Source organism: Manihot esculenta, chromosome 15 (assembly GCF_001659605.2).
Source record: "Manihot esculenta cultivar AM560-2 chromosome 15, M.esculenta_v8, whole genome shotgun sequence".
NCBI classification, from domain to species: Eukaryota; Viridiplantae; Streptophyta; class Magnoliopsida; order Malpighiales; family Euphorbiaceae; genus Manihot; species Manihot esculenta.
The window spans coordinates 4112170-4132060 of NC_035175.2; the positions used below are offsets into that span (position 1 = coordinate 4112170).

Consider the following 19891-nt stretch of genomic DNA (forward strand, 5'->3'; position numbering starts at 1 on the left):
TTATAATTATTTTTTTAATTATTTATTTATTTTATCATAATAAATTAATAATAATTTTTTATATTATTTTAAATCTTAAAAAATAAAATAATATATTATAATTTATTCTCTATTAATCAATAATTTTAAATTTAAAATACGTATATAAAAAAATATTTTACTCTTTAAATAAGTGGTGCATCTATAAAAAATATATTATTTTATAAAATAAATTTATATTATTTTATATAATAATAATATAAAATAGTTTAATATTCCTACAACGTGTGAGCATTTTATAAATAAGAGAGTTTTTGAAAAATAAAAAGGTGAACCCTATGTATTTAGGAATGAGGATATATTGACACTCGAGCTGTGATTCGGTAATTTAATTAATACTTTATTAAATAAGCTAATTAACTATTATATTATAATATAAATAAATAACTATTAAATTAATATAATTTGATTGTGCTTTGAAGTTTTTTAGAAAAGTGAATAATTTCTCTTTTGAAAAGATAATTATTTTTTTAAAATATTTTTTTAATTAAAAAATATTTTTAATTTATTAATTTTATTAAATATTTCAAATATTAAAAAATATTATCATATAAAATATTTTTCGCCAAATAAAATGCAGCCTTATTAATAGCAACATTTTTTATTTGTGAAATTCCCTGGATAGGAAAGTTACGAACAGTTACATTGATTGGAAAAGTGGGCTTTATTTATTTATTTTTTTTCAATTAATTTTTATTTATCGCTAAAAAATAATAAAAATAGTTGAAAAAATTAGGTAAATAATTCATCGATTCGATTTAAAATCGAACTGAACTAAATAAATTAAAAATTAAAATTTTAATATTTATAAAAACTAAATTGAATCGATTTTGATTAAAAATCGAATTGAATAATTTAGTTCGATTCAATTTGATTTGATGAATTTAAATTTTTAATAAATTTTTTATTTTTTATATTTTATTTTTAATATTTTAAAATTTAATTAAAATATTTTAACTTTAATATGATCTAATCTTTTGATATTATTGAAAATAATATATTATTATAATTAATTAGTTTAATTTAATTTTTTTAATCAAAATTAAATTAAATTGAAATAATTAAAAATTTTAAAATTAAAAATTAAATCGAATTGAAATGAATAAATAATTAAATTAAAATTTTAAATTAATTTAATTTTATTAATTTTATTAATTTAAACTAGGTGATCCTCCAATAACTCCCTTTGGTTCAAAGCTGTGGAATTTGATTCCAATTTTTTTATATTTATTAAGAAAGCACATAGCTTGAATTCTTTTGGCACAAGTCCTTATGCTTTGTGGCCTTTATAATAATAGTAGTATTGACCATTATACTGAAATATTAGAGAGAGAAAGAGAGATTGAATTACCTAATGGCATCTCCACTCCACTTGAGAACTCCCAAAGCCATAATGGCATATCCACCTTAGAGAACCCCAATTTGCTCGTTTTTTGACCCTTTTTTTCCTCTGCTTTGTGGGCATTTGATTAGGGATTTTTCCCATTTCCTATAATATCTTGTACTCGTGAGTCGTGACTTCTTTTGCTTTCTTGGAACAACCAGCTGCTGCTTCTCTCTCACTAACAGCTATGAAAGATTCACTGGGTGTGTCTCTCTATCTCATTTCCCTTTTCTAACTTCATACTTTATCCCTTTTCTTATTATTTTGTTGAATTAACCAGCTTCTATGAAACCCATGGTTGGGCATTCAAAAAGAATGTGAACAAATGCCTGAAAGCTTCTGGGTATAGAAGATAACCATGAAGCTTCAACCTTTACTATTTAAGTTCAGCCCCTGTAATAACTTATGTTCAGCTGTTCTTCATCAGTTCCGATACTTTTTTTATTTTTTTCTGTTTTCCCCATCTTTGGTAAAAGGTTATCTAATTATCTGCTTCATGTTTTTAAATTAGCAACATATGTTTATTCATCTGGGGAATCTGGTGAAACTTCTGGAATGGTATTTCTCGTATGTCATTTGATTAGAGCCACCAGACGTTCTCCTATTTCAGAGGATTAGTGGTTTTATTGCAATTGCTCAATACCCTTTGTTTGGATTGAGGGAAACGGGGAGAAAAGGAAAGAGAATAAATTTGATTTCCCTTATTTCTCATGTTTGGACATTAAACAGAGAAGAGGAAGAGAAATTACATTTCTCAATTCCTTGCATTTAACCCAACATTTTAAAGAAACCATGGCAGCATTATGACTATGGTGGACTGTTAAAAAGCCTTTTCAGTTACATGTATCAAACTGCAAAATTTCTCCTTAACTAGTTATATGAGATTAATCCCCCGTTGATGAACAATAAACCATGAATTTAGAGGGGTATACTTAGAATATAGGCAACAGAATTGATTGTCCAAATTTTACACGTTATGCCACGGATTATTTCCTTGCAGGTTTACATTTTGGTTCTGGAAAGAACAACTGAACAAGAGGGAGCTCAAAGAGAGATTTATCTTTTTGTTGCGTATTACTTCATTTTCTTTTTCCACAGGTTAATTCTTGGGTAGAGTACTGAAGTACATGAGAGCTAATGCTAATTGATTAGATAATATCCGCATGTATGAATAAGGGAACGTTTTCAAGGAAGGAATTCTCTGTTTGTTGGCATTTCCTTGTTCATTATGAGATGCAAAAGTTGCTGTTAGAAGTTGGATTCTTTTGGTTAATTCTAAAGCACTCTAAGAACATTGGAGGACTCAAGAAGTAATGCTAGATTAATTAGACAATATCCTCGTGTATGAACATATAGCTGGATTCTCCTAGTTTGGATTAAGGCTTAGGTGTTGCTATTGTTGTTGGTCTAGATTCTTCAGCACTCTGAGATCATTGAACTGTTTGAGAGGAATGCTAGGCTTAATGGAAGATATCCTACAAAATACTTAAATAGTTGTAAAGAATTTTCCAGTATCATATTTATTACAAACATTAGAAGTAAAGATATTTGCTTGCATAGATCCTCTAATTAGGATATGCTAATAGGCCAAATTTACTATGTCATAGAACAATGTATCTACATATATGTCTTTCTGTTGCTGAACCTATATTTGATTCATCCTTGTGTCCTTTTTAAGGCACATCTCACTCTTGCCCTTCTCTGAAGTCATTGTCATCCAACATAAGATCTTTGTTTTCCCATTGTGGTTCACAAAACAAATACAAGAGGTTGGATGCAAAGCTTGAAAAGAAGATGATTGAAGTAAAGAGAAGTTCATCAGGGCATTCAAATTTTAAATCTATTAATAGCATAATCTTGAGATTTCCTCGGTTCAAAGAGGGTCTGAAAAACATCAAAGGCGTATTTGAACAGTATGGTGAGTTTCAACATGGTTTCTTTTCTGTAGACTGAGATATTGTGGTGGATATATTGCATAGCTACTCTCATTAATCCCATCTGATAGATGAAGATGCAAATGGTGCTATTGACCGCGAGGAGCTCAAGAGATGCTTACAGAAACTACAACTCAATCTGAAAGAACAGGAGGTTGAGGATCTGTTTAGTTCCTGTGATATTGATGGAAGTCAGGGGATACAATTCAATGAGTTCATTGTTCTTCTGTGCCTCATCTATCTCCTAATGGAACGTCCTTCCTCTCCTCATAATGTATCCAGGATAAACTCAAACTTTGGCTTATTTAGTCTTTCTGGTATTGAAGGGATTAACTGTTTGAAGTGCTGTTCCATAAATTTGATGGCTTGTGGATTTCTTTCAGACATCAAAAATGGGTTCACCAGAGCTTGAGGCCACATTTGATACATTAGTTGAAGCATTCTTATTTCTTGACAAGAATGGTGATGGAAAGCTGAACAAGAAAGATGTGCTCAAAGCTTTGGATGAGGAATCTCCTTGGGAGAAATCACCTGCGCACATCTCCAAATCTCGATTCAGTATTAAATCTTTTTTACATGCCATTATTCTTCATCTTATTGTGTAGTGATAGTAACCAGTAAGTTATTTTAATAATCTTCTGGCGATTCCTGTGAACAAATGCAGGGGAAATGGATTGGGACAGGAATGGGAAGGTGAGCTTCCGGGAGTTCCTCTTTGCTTTAATAAACTGGGTTGGGATTGATGCTGATGAGGAAATTCCTATAATGGAAAGTTAAAGCTAAGTGCAGGAAAATTCTGTGATGGAAATACTCCAACATGAGGCTGAGCAAACTTTCATGTAAATACCTGAAGAAAAAAAAAAATTCATGTCTCATATTCAGAACTGTTATTACTTTTCATGTTCATGTATTTTATGGTTCCTTTCAAATGCTTCATGTTTCAAACCTATGAATCAACTTTGATAAATAGTTACATTATTTCAGTTCTTCCTTGCGAAAGAGGGTTGCCCGCAGTGGAGCACTTTTTCTTTTCTTTTCTTGATTCTGTTCTTTTTATACTGTTTAAATAATATTTGACGAATTGTGCATGGAGGTGAGTCCTGTTTGCAAGTAGAATCAAATTTCTTTGCATTTTGATGGAAGAAACTAAGCAAGCATCTCTCAAAAGTGCTGCTTTTTGTGTGTGTGTGTGTGTGTGTGTGTAGATGATGATGATATATGCACAGATGAATTGTAGATGATGCTATATATATATACAGATGAATTTTGTACATTAAAAAGTGAAGTACTAGTAGAGTTGATGTATTCAAAAACACAAATCTATTGTGAAAAGCATCTATATTTAGAGTAGATGTTGCAAAAATAGAAGATCAAAAAGAACAAAAGAACTTTTAATTGTCTGAAAGACCTAGCAGTCTTCATCTGTTTGCTCATTGAATTCCTAGAGCTTGGATTCCCTTAATCAATGACAAGGAAGAAGCATTCTTTTGTTTCCATTCCTCTCTGCTTTCCTTCTTTTGCTTTGCTGCCATGAAGAACTGGTCATTGCCATCAAGAATGCTTACTGTCTGCCTCATGCTTGGTCTTAATTTTGGGTTGGATCTAGTGCATGCAATTCCCAATTTAATAAGCCTCATCAATTCCCTATGGTCATACTCACAGTTCAATCTTATGTCAACGAGGTCCTCCAATGGTCTTTTCTGTGCCTCAAACTCTTGAACTCTACTCACCACTAGAACCTCAGGTCGCCGGAAGTCTACTGCCATCTGTCCAGTGACAACTTCAAGCACCACTACACCAAAGCTATAGACATCAGCCATTGGAGTTGCTTCACCAGATTCTACGTACTCTGGTGACATGTAACCAAAAATCCCACGCACTGATTTATTTCCTTTGCTGGCTGCTTTATGGGCATGGTCATTTCTCGTCAAGAATTCTGCAAGGGCGAAGTTACCGAGTCGTGGGTTCATGTCTGAATCAAGAATGACAGAAGAAGAGGTGATGTTTCTGTGGATAACTTGTTCATCCCATTCCTCATGAAGATAAAGAATGGCAGAAGCAAGTGACTTGACGATGTTGTATCGGTGATGCCATCGGAGGATAGAATGACCAACTCTATTATCATGATGGAAAAGGAGGTGACCGAGGAGACGATTTGCTGAATAATCATAGACAACAAGCATCTCTCCTTGCTCGGTGCACCATCCACGTAGTTGTATTAGATTCCGATGGCGGAGCTTGGCTAAATTTTGGAGTTCAGATGAAAATCGTGTTCTGATTGCAGGGCATTTTGTCATGCCAAGCCTCTTCACTAAAACTTGATACCCATCATCGAGGATGCCATGGTAGGCAGTTCCAAAATCCACCTCTGATACCCTGTGTGAGTCAGCGAAATTGTTTGTAGCAGAAATAATTTCCTTGTAAGATATTTCCTTTGGAGTTTCTACCATGAAGTGCTTGCTTCCTCGACGACTTACGTTGTCAGAAGGACTAAAATCACAGGTTCCGAATTCTGCAGTTGCATATATAGTTTCTCCGATGGCTGTGACAAAGGTTGAAGAAGTGGATGTGACTGTAGTGTTGGAGCTGGCTGTGGAGGTGGTGGAAGTGGGTGTGTTGGTGTTGCTAGTGCTAGTATTAGAAGAGGAGGATAAGGATATGTATCGAGGATGGGACTGAAATGAAGGAAGAGATGGCAATTTGCCTGAAATATTTCCAGAAAGTAGTTCAACAATCCATTTCATGTTAGGCCGAAGTTGTGGGTTGTGGAGTGTGCAGAGGAGCCCGAGATGAATCAATCGTTCCATATCAGAGAGCGCATATGACCCATCTGGGAGCCTATGGTCCCCTGCTTGTAAAGGCTTCCCCTCGTCGGATAGCCTCCTGATCCAGTCAAGCAAAATGATCTGCTCATCTGAGTATGTGAGATCCACAGCCCGTCTCCCGGACACCACCTCTAACACAACAATTCCAAAGCTGAAGACGTCAGATTTTGCAGTAGCAACACTTCTTCTCCGGAAGCTCTCAGGTGGCAAATAACCAATAGTGCCACCAATTCTTGTTGACTCTGCCAAGCGAAATTGTTGGTTTCTCATTGAAGGCGTCCTGGTTTTGTACTCAAGTTCATGTTCCAGCCAACGTGCCAATCCAAAGTCACCAAGTCGAGCATTATAATTAGAGTCAAGCATCACGTTACTTGTCTTTACATCCCTGTGAATGATCTGAGTCTCCAGTTGTTCGTGGAGATAATGTAATGCAGCTGCCAGGCCACCAATTATTTTCCTTCTCCTCTCCCAATCAAGAGGTGCCGCTGTCAGGTTTTCTGGCCTTCTGAAAAGCACCCTGTCAAGGCTACGGTTGGGCATGTAGTCATAAACCAGAAGCAACTGCTCTTCGTGAACGCACCATCCTCTTAGCCTGACGAGGTTTCTGTGTCGTAGGTGTGCCACTGCAACTAACTCAGCTTCAAAAGTCTTCTCAAACTGTTCGCCTTTCTCAGTCAAGCATTTCACAGCAACCACAGTACCATCACTAGGTAAAACTGCTTTATAAACTTTGCCAAAACCTCCACTTCCAAGAATCTCATCTTCACTAAACCCATTAGAACCAATGAAAAGCTCCGTATAACTGAAAATCCTGGGATTGTCACCACCAACCTTCTCAGACAGTTGGATCCCCTCAAGGTCGTGAAACGCACCAAACTGTTGTTTTTTTGGTTTCTCTGGCTGACAACAGCCAACCCATTTCGAGTCATACAACCGGCGTAGTGAATCACCGAAGAAAGCTAGAACTTGACTCCCGCAGCCACCACGGTGATGATGTTTTTTGACCTCTTCTTTGGCAGGTGGAGTTGGAGGGACCTGGGGGTGGTCATGTGGTGCTATTTCATCCAAGCCAGCCGGCAAGATGATGCAAAGGCGGTTGAGCTTCATGGCAATGGAGCCAGGGAATGGCTAGAAAGGCATTGAATGAAGGATACTTTATTGGAAGTTTTACTTGTGCGAATGAAGCTTGGTGCCTTTTGAAGGAGCAATATAGAGGACCATGCTAAGCCCATAAAAAAACAATAAATAAGAAAAATAACCTTTTAAAGGTGTGTATTTATTCAACGGTGAGGTTGCATGGTTGAATTTTATTCCACCAACCGCCCAAGTAGTAAGGTTCTCACCAGTATTTTTTTTTTCTATTAAAAAAAAATTTCAGAACTTCAGATTCTGAATTTTCTGTAGTTTACTGCTGAATATTGTATGAATTGAACTTCTAAAGAAGTGGGTTTTTTTTTTAAAAGAATAATTGAAGTGGGTTTGGTGGATTGCTATTAGTGTGGTTGAGATGCAATTAATGGGATTAGGTTGCAGATAATTGAAAGAAGTCCATATGAAGTTAAATGCTGAGGCAGGCAGGGATTATATGCGGAAGTTAAATTGCCAATTGAACTGATTGATCAAATTTTTATTTTGATTTAAAAGTGAGCTTTTACACACTTGGCATCATCCCAGAAATTAATTTCATGTTATGATTAGATAGAAATTTCTTGTAATTCAAATTTAGCACACGGCTCTATCTTGTGTGGCAACTCATTGGGGGACCAGCTTTTCCACACGTAATTGTGAGTTCAAATTCTTTGTAAGCTATCAATACTCACAGAAGAATTTGGAAATCTGAAAGGGGATTAACACCAAAAGCTTTCACAATCACACTACCACCTCAGCCAGTGCCTTAGTGATTTGATAAACGGCGCAAAATCACAAATGCTGAAATGTGATTCAAGGTTTGAATAAAAGCACCCAAACCAGCACTTTTGGATAAGAGATTCTTCCACTTCAACTCTCATTAAATTAATAACCATCAAGGATTCCACAAACATGTTTCTTCGGCCTTGCTTGATTGGAGATAACTCAACTAAAGAATTTCAAACTCCTAACAAGTTCAAATTTCTGAGTTTCTCAGAAAAATAACCAAACCAAATAAAGCCTTGTTCACTCGGTAATTAATAGGAAGTGCAAAATGAATTCATACATGTATCCATCAAGACAGATGGAAGTCACCTGATGAATTCATTTTGCACAGCTGGGGCAAAACCAGAGGCGCAATCAGTGATATGGGTTGTGGTTTAAAGTCATTTTTGGCACAGCTGGGGCAGGGTGGGACCCTGGTGTCCTGGATTTGGCATTGTGTGGTGGTGAAAACAAAAAAAAAAAAATCTGAGCAGGGGATTGTTGGCACGTAGCTTTCAGGATGATGTTTGTTTATTAGGAATGTAAAAGGAAGAGTTTACTTTCAAGGTAGGTTGCCTACTTCTGCTTCAGTGACTATTAAATGCAGGAAGTCCCCTTCTGTCCCTGTGACTTTTGAGGAATTCAATGGGATTTCAATTTTTTGTCTAGGAGGGAGAATTGAAAACCAAAAACATTTGAAAATTTGGCCACAATAGATTATACTCAGGTTATGATCCTATTCTAGTTACTAAAATATCTAGCCGTTAATTCAGCTGCTAAAATGGAGCAAAAGTCTAAGTTTGTAAAAGAATCACTTAAGACACTGGCATTTGCTGTCTGGAATTAATGAAACTAATACAGGACTGAATGCTATGTTGCTCATATACTTTATTTACATTAACTGCCAGAAATTTTGAATTTTTGAAAGTCTATGGAGTCTACTTAGCTATAGCATAATATCTGCTCATTTCAAGCCTCATAATAAAACGAGGGATTTTATCCATTTATAATAAATTTATTTATTATTAATGATGGCCGAATTTTTAATATTTGGACTGAAATCGAATTCTGAAGAAAAAAATAAATTCAAAATTTATAAGAGTCCAGTGCGTCGTCTAGCCCGTAACTAAAGTAGGCCGGACTGGTCTAAGGCTTGGACCTATAAGAGAAGAGTCTAACTCGCGTAATGAGACGAGGTAGAAAGGCAGGCCTGACTGCACCACAACCCTATGAGCATACGCGCTGAAAGAGAATTAAATAGCCGTCTGACAATAATAGGTAAATAAATACATTTGTATGTATGAATCTGCATGACAATAACAGATGATATTGTAATAAAGTAACGGTTATACGTAACTGTAAAATAAAAAAGAGAATAAAGAGAAATATATTATTCTCTCAAAAAATACTTATACACTCTTATATACTCAATTGTTTTTAGATATCAGAACATAATTATAATATAAAATAATTTAAATGTATTAACTTAAATAATAATATAACAATAATTATGTGGATTTTTAAGAGGAGAGGAATATGAGAATATGAATAAACTGAATGGTTCTATACTTTTATTAATAATTTGTTATTTATGCATTTAAAATATAATTGAAAAAAAATCATAAACAATTTAAATTTTAATTATTTAATTTAACATATCACCTATAATATTAAATTTAGTCAATTATTCAACAAATTATTTAGAATATACTTAATTATAGCTGTGGAATATAAATTAATTCTGCTCCACATCAGTATAATGCAGTTTCAAGTTGACCAACAACCACAATGAAGATCTCCAACCATGAAATTTTCAACAATTCAAAAATAAAAGATATCAAATTTCTAAATCAATAATTTTTTTTTTTTAAGTTCCTACCTTAGTTATCTACTCTGATTTGTTTGACAGCAAATAATTTATATATTTTTTACTATTTTTTTTATTTGGTAAGTGGATTGAAAATTAAGCATTTTCTTTAAAAATAATTATATAATTTAATATTACTATATGATGATTTGAGATCCAATAGAATAGAGTTTTACAAGGGTTTTGGTATTGAAAAATAAACTTAAACTTTTTGGGGAGGGGATTCCCCTTTTATCCATTTCGCTATACTTGCTGGTGACGTGTAAAGTCCTCTCCATGATTGGGACACGCGTCTCTGACATACAGATTCGGGCGTACGAGAGTATCAGCCGCCTGGTCCATGCGTAACGGCCTCTGATTCTCCTCGTGCGTACGCTCGAGCGGATCTGCTAGGCTGTCTGAGTATGGCTCTGGATACTAGACTGGGCCGAGAGTCGGGCCGGACGCTGAGTCTGAGAGGAGAGGGCCTGCTGGTCGCGGACTGGGCCAATCTGAGAGAAGAGGCTTGGTTGAGCCCGGCCTTGAAGGTTGAATGAGCCAGGTTTGTTGTGCATATCAGGTGCGTGGGCCACTACGTTATGGGCCTTTGGCTGTGGTCAAACCCCTGATCCGGGGTGAAAAAATCCAGCGGTCATCACTATATATTAGTCATACAAAAACTCTAATAAAGTAAAATATTATATTTTTTTAATACACCATTACATCATAGTATTATTTTTTTCAGTAAATATATTTTCATCTGCTGATAAAATTTAAAAGTATTACATATAAGCTTAAGAAACTTATATATTCTATATTAAAATTATCATTATTTTGGAATTTTCTCGTATATTTTATTAGATTGGAAATATGTAATTGTAGTTGAAGAGATCTATTGATTTGAATGAATAAAGGGATCTATTGATTATGTAAAAGGAGATGTTGACATTTAATTAAAAAAAAAAATTGAAAAAGAAATTTAAAAAAAAAAGGCAATGGCTTTTCAATTTCTAGATCTAGGAAAAGTCTGGCCTAAGGCATGGTAATCTGTTTATGAGTATAAATAAATTAGAAAATTGAATCTATCTAGTCCCGCTAATAAAGGTGAAAAAAACAAATAACTCAATTAATTAAAAATTTTGAACTTGTCTACAACTGTGATCTGGACTTTATCCAAAAACAACATAATTTTGGCCGCAACTAGTGTGAAATTTTCACCTTTTTTAATATTGTATGACTTTAATTTTCTTATCTTCACTTTATTTATCTTTTCAATTTGGATTCAAGTGCATCATTTTCAGCCTGCATATTTGGATTTGTTTAGGATGATTGATGACAGACAATGCATCTTCTAAGGTTTCATTTGAGAAATAAAATTTATTTGTAACAAAATAATTTAAATAAATTTTTATGAAATAATTTATAATTTTTATTTTTTAAAAATAAATTTTATTTCAAAAAATATTATATTTTCACATCATGAGATATAGGAGTTCATATTTTCTTTGTATCTTTCACATTTGTGGGCCTTTTACATTGAATGGGCTGTGTCTTCGGCCTTTTGCATTGTGCTCTATCCACGTACCTCCTGCCCGAAAATCGCCGAATTTGTAACCAAACTAGGGGTGATAGTTAGATTACAGATACCATGGCTATTCATGGCAATTGTTGGTTCCCTTAGCTTTTCTTTTTTCTTTTTCTTTTTCTTTTTTTTTTTAATTTTTTTTCCCAAAGTTCCCTACCCTTTCTCAGCAACCAAACAGAGGATTAGTTCATTAGTATCCATTTCATAAGCAAGAAAAAAAAAAAGAAAAACACATTTTCAGAGAGGAAAAATGCCTTGCCACGCCGTTCGTATATGGAAATTTAGTGACGTAGTGGGTGCATTTCTTGATCTTTCCATTGCCTTCCTTCTCCTTTACGCATCAACTCTTGCTTATTTCGCCTCCAAATTTCTAGCCTTGTTTGGACTGAACTTACCTTGCCCTTACAATAGCTTCTTTGCAATTCCTGACAATACCGACAATAACTGCCTGCAAAGACGATTAGTTGATCACGCTTCACAGAAAATTTTCTCTGTTCGATCATCTGTGAAAAGCAAGTTCCCTTTCGGTTCGATAGGGAACGATTTGCAGTGGAATTCCAACAAGGGAACTGACACACATGAGGGTTTTGGATCGGAGGGTGAGGTCTCAAGTGTATCTTCTATAGAGCGGAGGACAGACAATGTAACAGGAGCAGATTTGGCTGAGATGAAAGACAAAAGTTTTGTGATGGGTGCAATGAACTTGCCGGATGTGAAAGAAGGGAGATATGAGTCGAAAGGGAAGTGGATTACTCGCCACAGATCAAGAAGTGGCCTCAGACGCCGCAGAAAAGTCTCTTTTCATCGCAATGGCCGGAAGATACCCTGGGTTTCATCGTATAAATCATTATGGTCGAATGCAGAAACTCCAAAATCAGCTCCTGCAAGAATCAGTAAATTAGAGGATGAAGACGGTAAGCGTCCTGCTAACTTTGAAGGCGAATCAGGTGATGGCTTTTGTTTGTTGGCTTACAAGGTGCTTGACAATTCTCATTGTTTGTTGGCTTATTTTTCATTATTTTTTCATATGCTGATGCAGCCTGTAATGTGAATTCTTGCGACATTTTGGATGTAAAGGAAACCTCGGTGCACATTGGTTCGAAGAGAAAGTTTTCCCATGGTTTTGAATTAAATGAATCTGTAGATGAGAATGAACCCACACAAGAAAATCCATCAACTGCTGATGAGTTCAATTCACATTTGGATCAAGGTTCAGATTCCAATGCAAAGAGTATAATAAGACTCTTGACACAAGCACTGGAAGAAGATCATTCTGCTAGGGCTGTCCTTTACATTGAACTAGAGAAAGAGAGAAGTGCTGCTGCTACTGCTGCAGATGAGGCCATGTCGATGATATTGCGTCTACAAGAGGAGAAAGCATCGATACAAATGGAAGCAATACAATGCCAGAGGATCATGGAAGAGAAATGTGCATATGATGCTGAAGAAATGAGCGTTCTCAAAGAGATTATAGCAAGGAGAGAGAAGGAAAAATATTACCTGGAGAAGGAAGTTGAAGCCTACAGGCAAATGATATCTGGGAATGAGCAGTTGGATGCTGAAATTTATGGAATAGCAGCTACGAAGGGGGAAATAATATTCAAGCAACGAAGATTCATTGCTGATGCGGCCACAGCCGATTAGTGACTCCATTTGCAAGGAGGAGAAGGAATTGCCAACTAAAAGATCTAGCGGATATTATTCAAATCAAGTGAACATTCCAAGGCGTCAGAAGCCTGAAAAGAATCCTGACGAGGAAAGGAAAGCACAAAAAATAAATTCAACTCCAAAGTTAATGCAGTCGACGATTTCTCCACCGCATAATATGCATCAGAAAGCAATTGATCATAAAGAAAGTGCAAGTGCTATCATGACTTTGATGCCATTGATGATCAATCCAGTGTGTATAAGAAGGTCATGAAAGACAAAAATAAGCAGCTTTCGATGAATGCTGCTGCTACCTTAAAAAATCCTAACATTCCCATTGGATTACCACCAACTTGCAGTTCAAGAAGCAGATCCTTACATTCTGATATGCGAAGAAAATCAATGTCTGCATTTGATGCTGAAAGGTTTAAAATTGACAATGAAATTAGTTGGCTCAGAGAAAAGCTGAAATTTGTTCAACACGGTAGGGAGAAGCTACAATTCACTAAAGGGAACAAGGAAAAAGAGAAAATTCAGCTACAAATTCTGGAGGATATTAATTGTCAGCTTCGGGAGACTCGGCAGTTTACAGAACCTGGAAAGGCTGCCGGGGGCCTCATTGCCTCCTCTCACATCTAATGTATTTAAAAATCTGATTCTAATTTGATCTTTGTATATTTGCTAATATTGTTGATTTTCACAAAAGGCTTGTATTAATTGTCGAGGTTATGTCAAAGAAAAGGCGTTGGAGAGAATTCTCATGGCTCTGCCTTCAAGCTCTGACAGAATTGTGTTGTAGCTATGAATTGAACAATGAACTTATGATGAAGTCATTTGGCTATGTATTGACAGGTCTGACGTATATCCAGTGGAGATAATATTTGTTGTGTTGGTGAGGTTATTGTCTGAAATAAGAAGGCGATGTCTAATTTTCAAATTCATAGGGAATGAATTGTAACTTGCCTTGCCAAGTTTCCTATTTAAGCATGTGTTGCACTTGCACTTGACAAATCATTGCAAGAGAATTTAGGAATCTGGTAGAGTCTAACAAATTCTTACTCGAACTAAGATATTTATACATCAATCCAATCAGAAGTCACCAATATATTTCTTTGTAAACGAGACCAATAATTTAACATCCATTGTATTTCTAAATGGGCTGGTTTCCAAATGCATGGAAGGCTTGTCCAACAAACACTAGTTGTTTACATAAAAAAAAAAAAATCCCAATCAGTTAATGTCAATTTCACATAACTCAAAATTCAAAATTTCAAAAAAAAATGCCATCTAAGTTCAATGTTGATGAAATGAAGTTTTTATAGCAATTTTAATAAAATAGATTTTATTTTGTTAATTAATTTAAATAAATGAATAAACTCCAATTTAGTAATAAAATTAAATTAATAATGACAAAATATATCACAAATAATTATACATTCTCACACTTTCATTTATATAAAAAATTTAAAATTAAAATAATTCAAAAAAAAAAAATTAAAGTACTCTCAAAATACATTAATATAATGCACTACGTGTATCGGTGCATGAGATAACAGCAGACGTTTCCATCCTCTCACACGTGCAGAAGGTTCAAATCGGTACTTCCATCAATAACGAACAAAAGTATGACGTTTCCTTGAAAAGTGCGCCGGTGTTAATTTCATTATGAGGCTTTATTCATCGATTACCGGCCAGTTTTCGCCTTTAGTTACACGGTAACTGATAATGTAACTGTTATTTATATAATTATTTAATTTTATTATTATTATTATTAACTAATAATGAATATTATATTGGAGCTAGGTTTTTTCAACATAAAATGTCAAAAATTTACATTTAATTATAATTACATTCAAAATTCATAATTTTTAATGATAAATTAATTTTATCATTTATTACGATTATAATTAATTTTTAAGATGATTTGTTTTAGATTTAATCATGGTTATATTAAAAAAATTTTAAGATTATATTTAAAATTTTTTTATTTTTTTAATTATAATTAATTTTTAAAATAATTTTAATTAAATTTAAATTAGTGTAAGGATGATATAATATGCGTTACTTATTTATTTTTTTAAAATATTAATTAAATTTTTGTAAATAATTATTTAACTTAATTAATCACATATTTTAAAGACACTTATTTTTTATTGTTTTAATACTTAATTTAAATATGAAATATTTATTTTTAATAAATTTTTAAATTTAACTATTTCTAAATTAAAAATTTTAAATTTTAAATTAAGAATTAAAATAATAAAAATTTAAGTATTTTTAGAATATATAATTAATTAAAATTAAATAATTATTCATATAAATTTAATTGATATTTAAAAATGATAAATAAATAGTGCATGACACTTTTATTAATTTAAAATTGATAAAAAATTTTAAGAGTCAGTTATAATTATAAGAAAAATTAAAAAGTTTAAGTTTAATTGAAAGTTGTAGTTATAATTATAATTAAATATAAAATTTTAGAATTTTGTATTAAAATGGATAATTTTTTAAAAAATTAATTATAATTATAATAAATTTAAAAATTATAATTTTATAATTTAAATTAAAAATTTTAATATAATCATGATTAAAAATAAAATTTTAATAAATAGAATTTTATTAAAAATATAAGTAAAAATAAAAAATTAATGGCATAAATATATGAATTTTTTTTGTATATTATTTTGTTTGGCTTAAATAAAGTTAAATTTTTTAAATTAATTGATAATTAAAAATTAATATACTAGAATATATTATATTATATATTAAAGTATTTATATAAAATTATATAAAATAATTATAAGCCTACTCCAACATACGATTTAATAAAAAAAGCTAGTAAAGAAAAATAATATATTTATGATAATTTTATGTTTAAAATAGCACTAATCGTTCGAAATAATTATTAATTAGCTATTTATTTTCATTCTACATATAAATATGTCGACAGATCTCTACCATGTTCAAAAGTCTCGGCTAACGGCGTCGTATCTACATCGGAATATAGCCAACTCGAGAGGTATGGATTAATAACCTCTTCATTGGAAAGGGAGCAACTTCGTCCATTTCTGTGAAACGAAGCTTCTTAGCAGGTACAGCTACTCGTAGGCCGATGATCCAAAGGTGATTCATGATTGAGTCCACTCAGTTGCAACTCGGTGAGTTAACTTGTAAAACCATGCTCATGGTTAGTTTCTCATTTTGTTATTGTTTGGTTGCTAAGAAACTGAAGCAAAATGAAGTCGGTGAAGGGAACGAAGTTTAAATGGAAGTGATCCTCCCTCTCTCTCTCTCTCTCTCTCCTTTTCCCATAATTTTCCTATTGGATTATTCAGTGAAAAAGTTTAATGGCATATTGTCAACTTAACATATTATCCTCTTTGCTTTTCTTCAGTTTTTTTTCCTCAATCGGACGGTAAACCGGTTTGTTTGATTAGTCTGCGGACTATTGAAGAATTGTTTCTGGAAAAATGCCGTGTCATGAGACGCAATCATGGACGTTTAGCGGGCTAGTGGGTGCATTTCTTGATCTCTTCATTGTGTATCTTCTCCTTTGTGCATCAACTCTCGCTTATTCTGCCTCAAAATTTCTGGGTCTATTTGGATTGTCTCTGCCATGCTCTTGCAATGGAATTTTTGATGACCCCAATAGTGATAACTTCTGGCAAACAGCGCTTGTAGATTGCCCATCAGAAACAATATCCTCTGTTCAATTCTCTGTTAAGAGCAAGTTCCCTTTTGATTCATCATGGGACAGAAACCTGTATCTGACAAATTCTGAAGATAGATTTTTTGGATTAGACGAAGAAGCATCGACTAGCTCATTGCAGGAGAAGAATGAAGTGTTTGTTGGGAGTGCCGTGATGCAAGCAAGGGATGACAAAGAAGAGAGTTTTGATATCAAGGGGAAGGGGAAGGGGCGTTTGAGTCACAAGATTAGACATGATCTTAGGCGTTGTGCTACTGACGCTGGGAGGTCATCTTCTGTTTCATCATATAATCCTTTTAAGTGGGATGCACAAACTCTTCATCAGTCTCCTGCCAGTGTCAGTAAAATTGTGAATGCGAGTAATGAAGGCAGCATGGTTCCTGATAGTTCTGATGGTAATGCCATGAAGAGATCTTTTTCTAGTATGAATTGGCAATTTGGTATGATTCTCGAATTTTAATTTTGAATTTAAAGTTTGTACCACTTTCAGAAGATAAATGTCCTGTGGAAGAACTTCGTGTCTTCCCTAGATGGACTGCTTCTTTTGATAAGTGAGCATTCAAATTTGAGTTTTACTTAAGAAAGCTCTGCATGTCTTTTGGAAAAATGTTTTGACTGGGTACGCACGTTGTAATATTATTTCTGCGTAGTTGATGCTGCTTCTAATTTGCATGGTCATGTGATTTTAGATGGCAGAGACTCTTCAATGGAATTTGGTTTGTTGGGGAGGGAGTCCCCTGATTTTGAATCAAATGAACCTGCAAATGAAAAGAAACCAACAGAGAAGGTAGCATCACCTGAAAGTGATTTGAAGCTTAATGCAAAAGAGGAGCTTCACTTTGGTCCCTATGAAAAAAATGCAATTAGAGTCTTGGAACAAGCACTAGAAGCAGAGCATTCAGCTCGTGATGCTTTGTACCTTGAACTTGAGAAAGAAAGGAGTGCTGCTGCTACTGCTGCAGAAGAGGCCCTGGCAATGATTCTGCGGCTACAAGAGGAGAAGGCATCAATAGAAATGGAAGCTAGGCAATATCAAAGGATGATAGAGGCAAAATCTGCCTATGATTTTGAAGAAATGAACATTGTTAAAGAGATTCTACTAAGAGGGGAAAGGGAAAAGCATTTCTTACAGAAGGAAGTTGAAGCCTACAGGCAAATGATGTTTGGAAGTGAGCATCTGCATTATGATGCACAAGACACTGGAACCTCACGTGGGAAAAGGGCTTCTACAATGCAATATTCAGATGAGGATTCCTTGCGGATGCCGCAGAAGATTGGTGAATGCATTTGTGAGAAGGAAAATGTTTATCATATTCTGGCTTTAGGGGAGGAATTACCAATCCCAATGTTAAATGAAGTATTTCCTCAGGAAAAAGAGATCCAATTTCAATTTGACCTGTCAACTGCAGAAGGATATGAGAAAACTGTTGTCCCTGTTGGGGAAGTGCAGCAACAAAGTGATGTCATTAGTACAAGTGGAACATTGGCATCAGAGATAATTCAGACTTGTGATGAAACTGAGCATATTATTCCATACAATTCTGATGATTCAAAGATGCATGACCAAGATCCGTGCAACGCAATGTTAAACATGGATTCTCATATTCATGATGTTCACACGATTGATGATAAATTTAATACGTGTGGTGAAGTCAGAGGGACTGGAAGTGAAGAAATGTCTGTAAAAACTACCATAGACATCCCAAAATCATGTGATAGTCCAGCAATTAGCAGTTCACAAACTGAGCAGGACACCAGCAAAAGTTGCTCAGGCATAACTAGCGGACTGCCATCTGTGGATTGCTCACTAAGAAAACCCTTGGCTTCTGCTTTTCGGAGAAATTCCATGTCTGCAGTTGATTACGAGAGGTTAAAAATTGACACTGAAGTTGGAAGGCTATGGGAAAGGCTAAGGGTTGTACAAGAGGGCAGAGGAAAGCTCAACTTAACTATGGAGTATAGAGAAAAAGAAACAATTCAGTTGCAACTTTTGGAGAAAATTGTGAGCCAACTTCGAGAGATTCAACAATTAAGGGAGTCTGCTCGCCAGGTTTCATTGCCTCCTCCATCCTGCCAGGTCTGGTGTTTATTGATTCTTTTACTGTAATTGTCCTCGCTTTTCCTCCATTAAAACCAATTCTTAGAAGTCTCAGACACTGGTGAGACGAAGTTGGTTTCTAAGCCTATCTATCTGAATATTTGACATATACAATTGTCTTTAGGATGCTTGTGGAATTGTGGTGCACCTTATTTCTTCAATTGTTATTGCTGATCAAGAAGCTTCATATTTTCAGATTATGTCAAAGAAAAGGCGCTGGCAGAGTATTTCTTTAGAAGTGCATAAAAGCACTTGAACAATTTGCTTTATCGTTGAACATAGTGAAGAACTTGGGCTTATATGCAAGAGGTAACCGTAATGTGGAGCAGTTGCATTGTTCTTACTGTAGAGATGCAGTTTTGCATCCCTATCAGCCTTGTAGCCGCCATTTGAGAAGTTGCATGTATTTTTAAGTAAATTTCTGCAACAAAATACACTTTTGTTTCCTCTCTTGGGATTGCAGTTGAATAAAGATGAATGGCTTCGAGTCTTTTGTTTGATTTTTTGAGGTTAGTTCAATCTCGCCTGGAAAATTTCTTCCATAGTTTGGATAATTGGATGGTTGTAAAGCTTGTGCTATTTCAGATATATATAGTCCTTCAAGTAAAACTTTAAACAATTTATAGAAGATTTCTGCAACTTAGAGACTTGCTGATCTTATTTTGACAATGTAAAGACATGTCTGCTTCAATCTTTATAATTATTCATTCTTTATAATTTAATGATTTTACTGTCACTCAATGTAATTTTTTTTTTAAGCTCTATGAATATAACCCTATAATTACTTTCACATATGTCACGTGATAATCGCTGAACTTCTTACAGCAGGGAGTGAGACTGAACCATAAAAAAGAATATAGACTCAAAATCCATCAAGTTATTCTCGAGCAGACCGATCCAATATTAGTAATGTAAAGCATGCTGAATC

At 34.2% G+C, this 19891-nt stretch overlaps 4 protein-coding genes across 8 annotated transcripts; 3 read left to right on the plus strand and 1 right to left on the minus strand.

The window, feature by feature from the left end:
• The first annotated feature begins 1351 nt into the window (after positions 1–1351).
• Positions 1352–4356, plus strand: LOC110600835 (probable calcium-binding protein CML22). Of its 4 annotated transcripts, none has more exons than XM_043951136.1 (5): positions 1352–1626; positions 1704–3341; positions 3429–3631; positions 3741–3915; positions 4022–4356. In XM_043951136.1, exons 2-5 carry the CDS (start codon positions 3218–3220, stop codon positions 4132–4134), a joined length of 615 nt encoding a protein of 204 aa, XP_043807071.1. In that variant the 5' UTR covers positions 1352–1626; positions 1704–3217; the 3' UTR covers positions 4135–4356. The 4 variants fall into 4 exon arrangements, with proteins under 4 accessions (XP_043807071.1, XP_021593419.1, XP_021593420.1 ...); XM_021737727.2 differs by having other exon boundaries at positions 3102–3341; XM_021737728.2 differs by having other exon boundaries at positions 3131–3341.
• Positions 4357–4590: 234 nt separating this feature from the next.
• On the minus strand, positions 4591–7624 carry LOC110600910 (receptor like protein kinase S.2). Its single transcript, XM_021737830.2, has one exon. The coding sequence runs from the start codon at positions 7287–7289 to the stop codon at positions 4788–4790; it is 2502 nt and encodes an 833-aa protein (XP_021593522.1). The 5' UTR covers positions 7290–7624; the 3' UTR covers positions 4591–4787.
• Positions 7625–11756: 4132 nt separating this feature from the next.
• Positions 11757–13150, plus strand: LOC110601545 (myosin-binding protein 3). Its single transcript, XM_021738716.1, has 2 exons — positions 11757–12501; positions 12546–13150. The coding sequence occupies exons 1-2, from the start codon at positions 11757–11759 to the stop codon at positions 13148–13150; spliced, it is 1350 nt and encodes a 449-aa protein (XP_021594408.1).
• A 3009-nt stretch (positions 13151–16159) lies between these two features.
• LOC110601369 (probable myosin-binding protein 5) lies at positions 16160–19463 on the plus strand. Of its 2 annotated transcripts, none has more exons than XM_021738482.2 (4): positions 16160–16314; positions 16551–17305; positions 17555–18942; positions 19160–19463. In XM_021738482.2, exons 2-4 carry the CDS (start codon positions 16627–16629, stop codon positions 19217–19219), a joined length of 2127 nt encoding a protein of 708 aa, XP_021594174.1. In that variant the 5' UTR covers positions 16160–16314; positions 16551–16626; the 3' UTR covers positions 19220–19463. The 2 variants fall into 2 exon arrangements, with proteins under 2 accessions (XP_021594174.1, XP_021594175.1); XM_021738483.2 differs by having other exon boundaries at positions 16551–17260.
• The last annotated feature ends 428 nt before the right edge of the window (positions 19464–19891 follow it).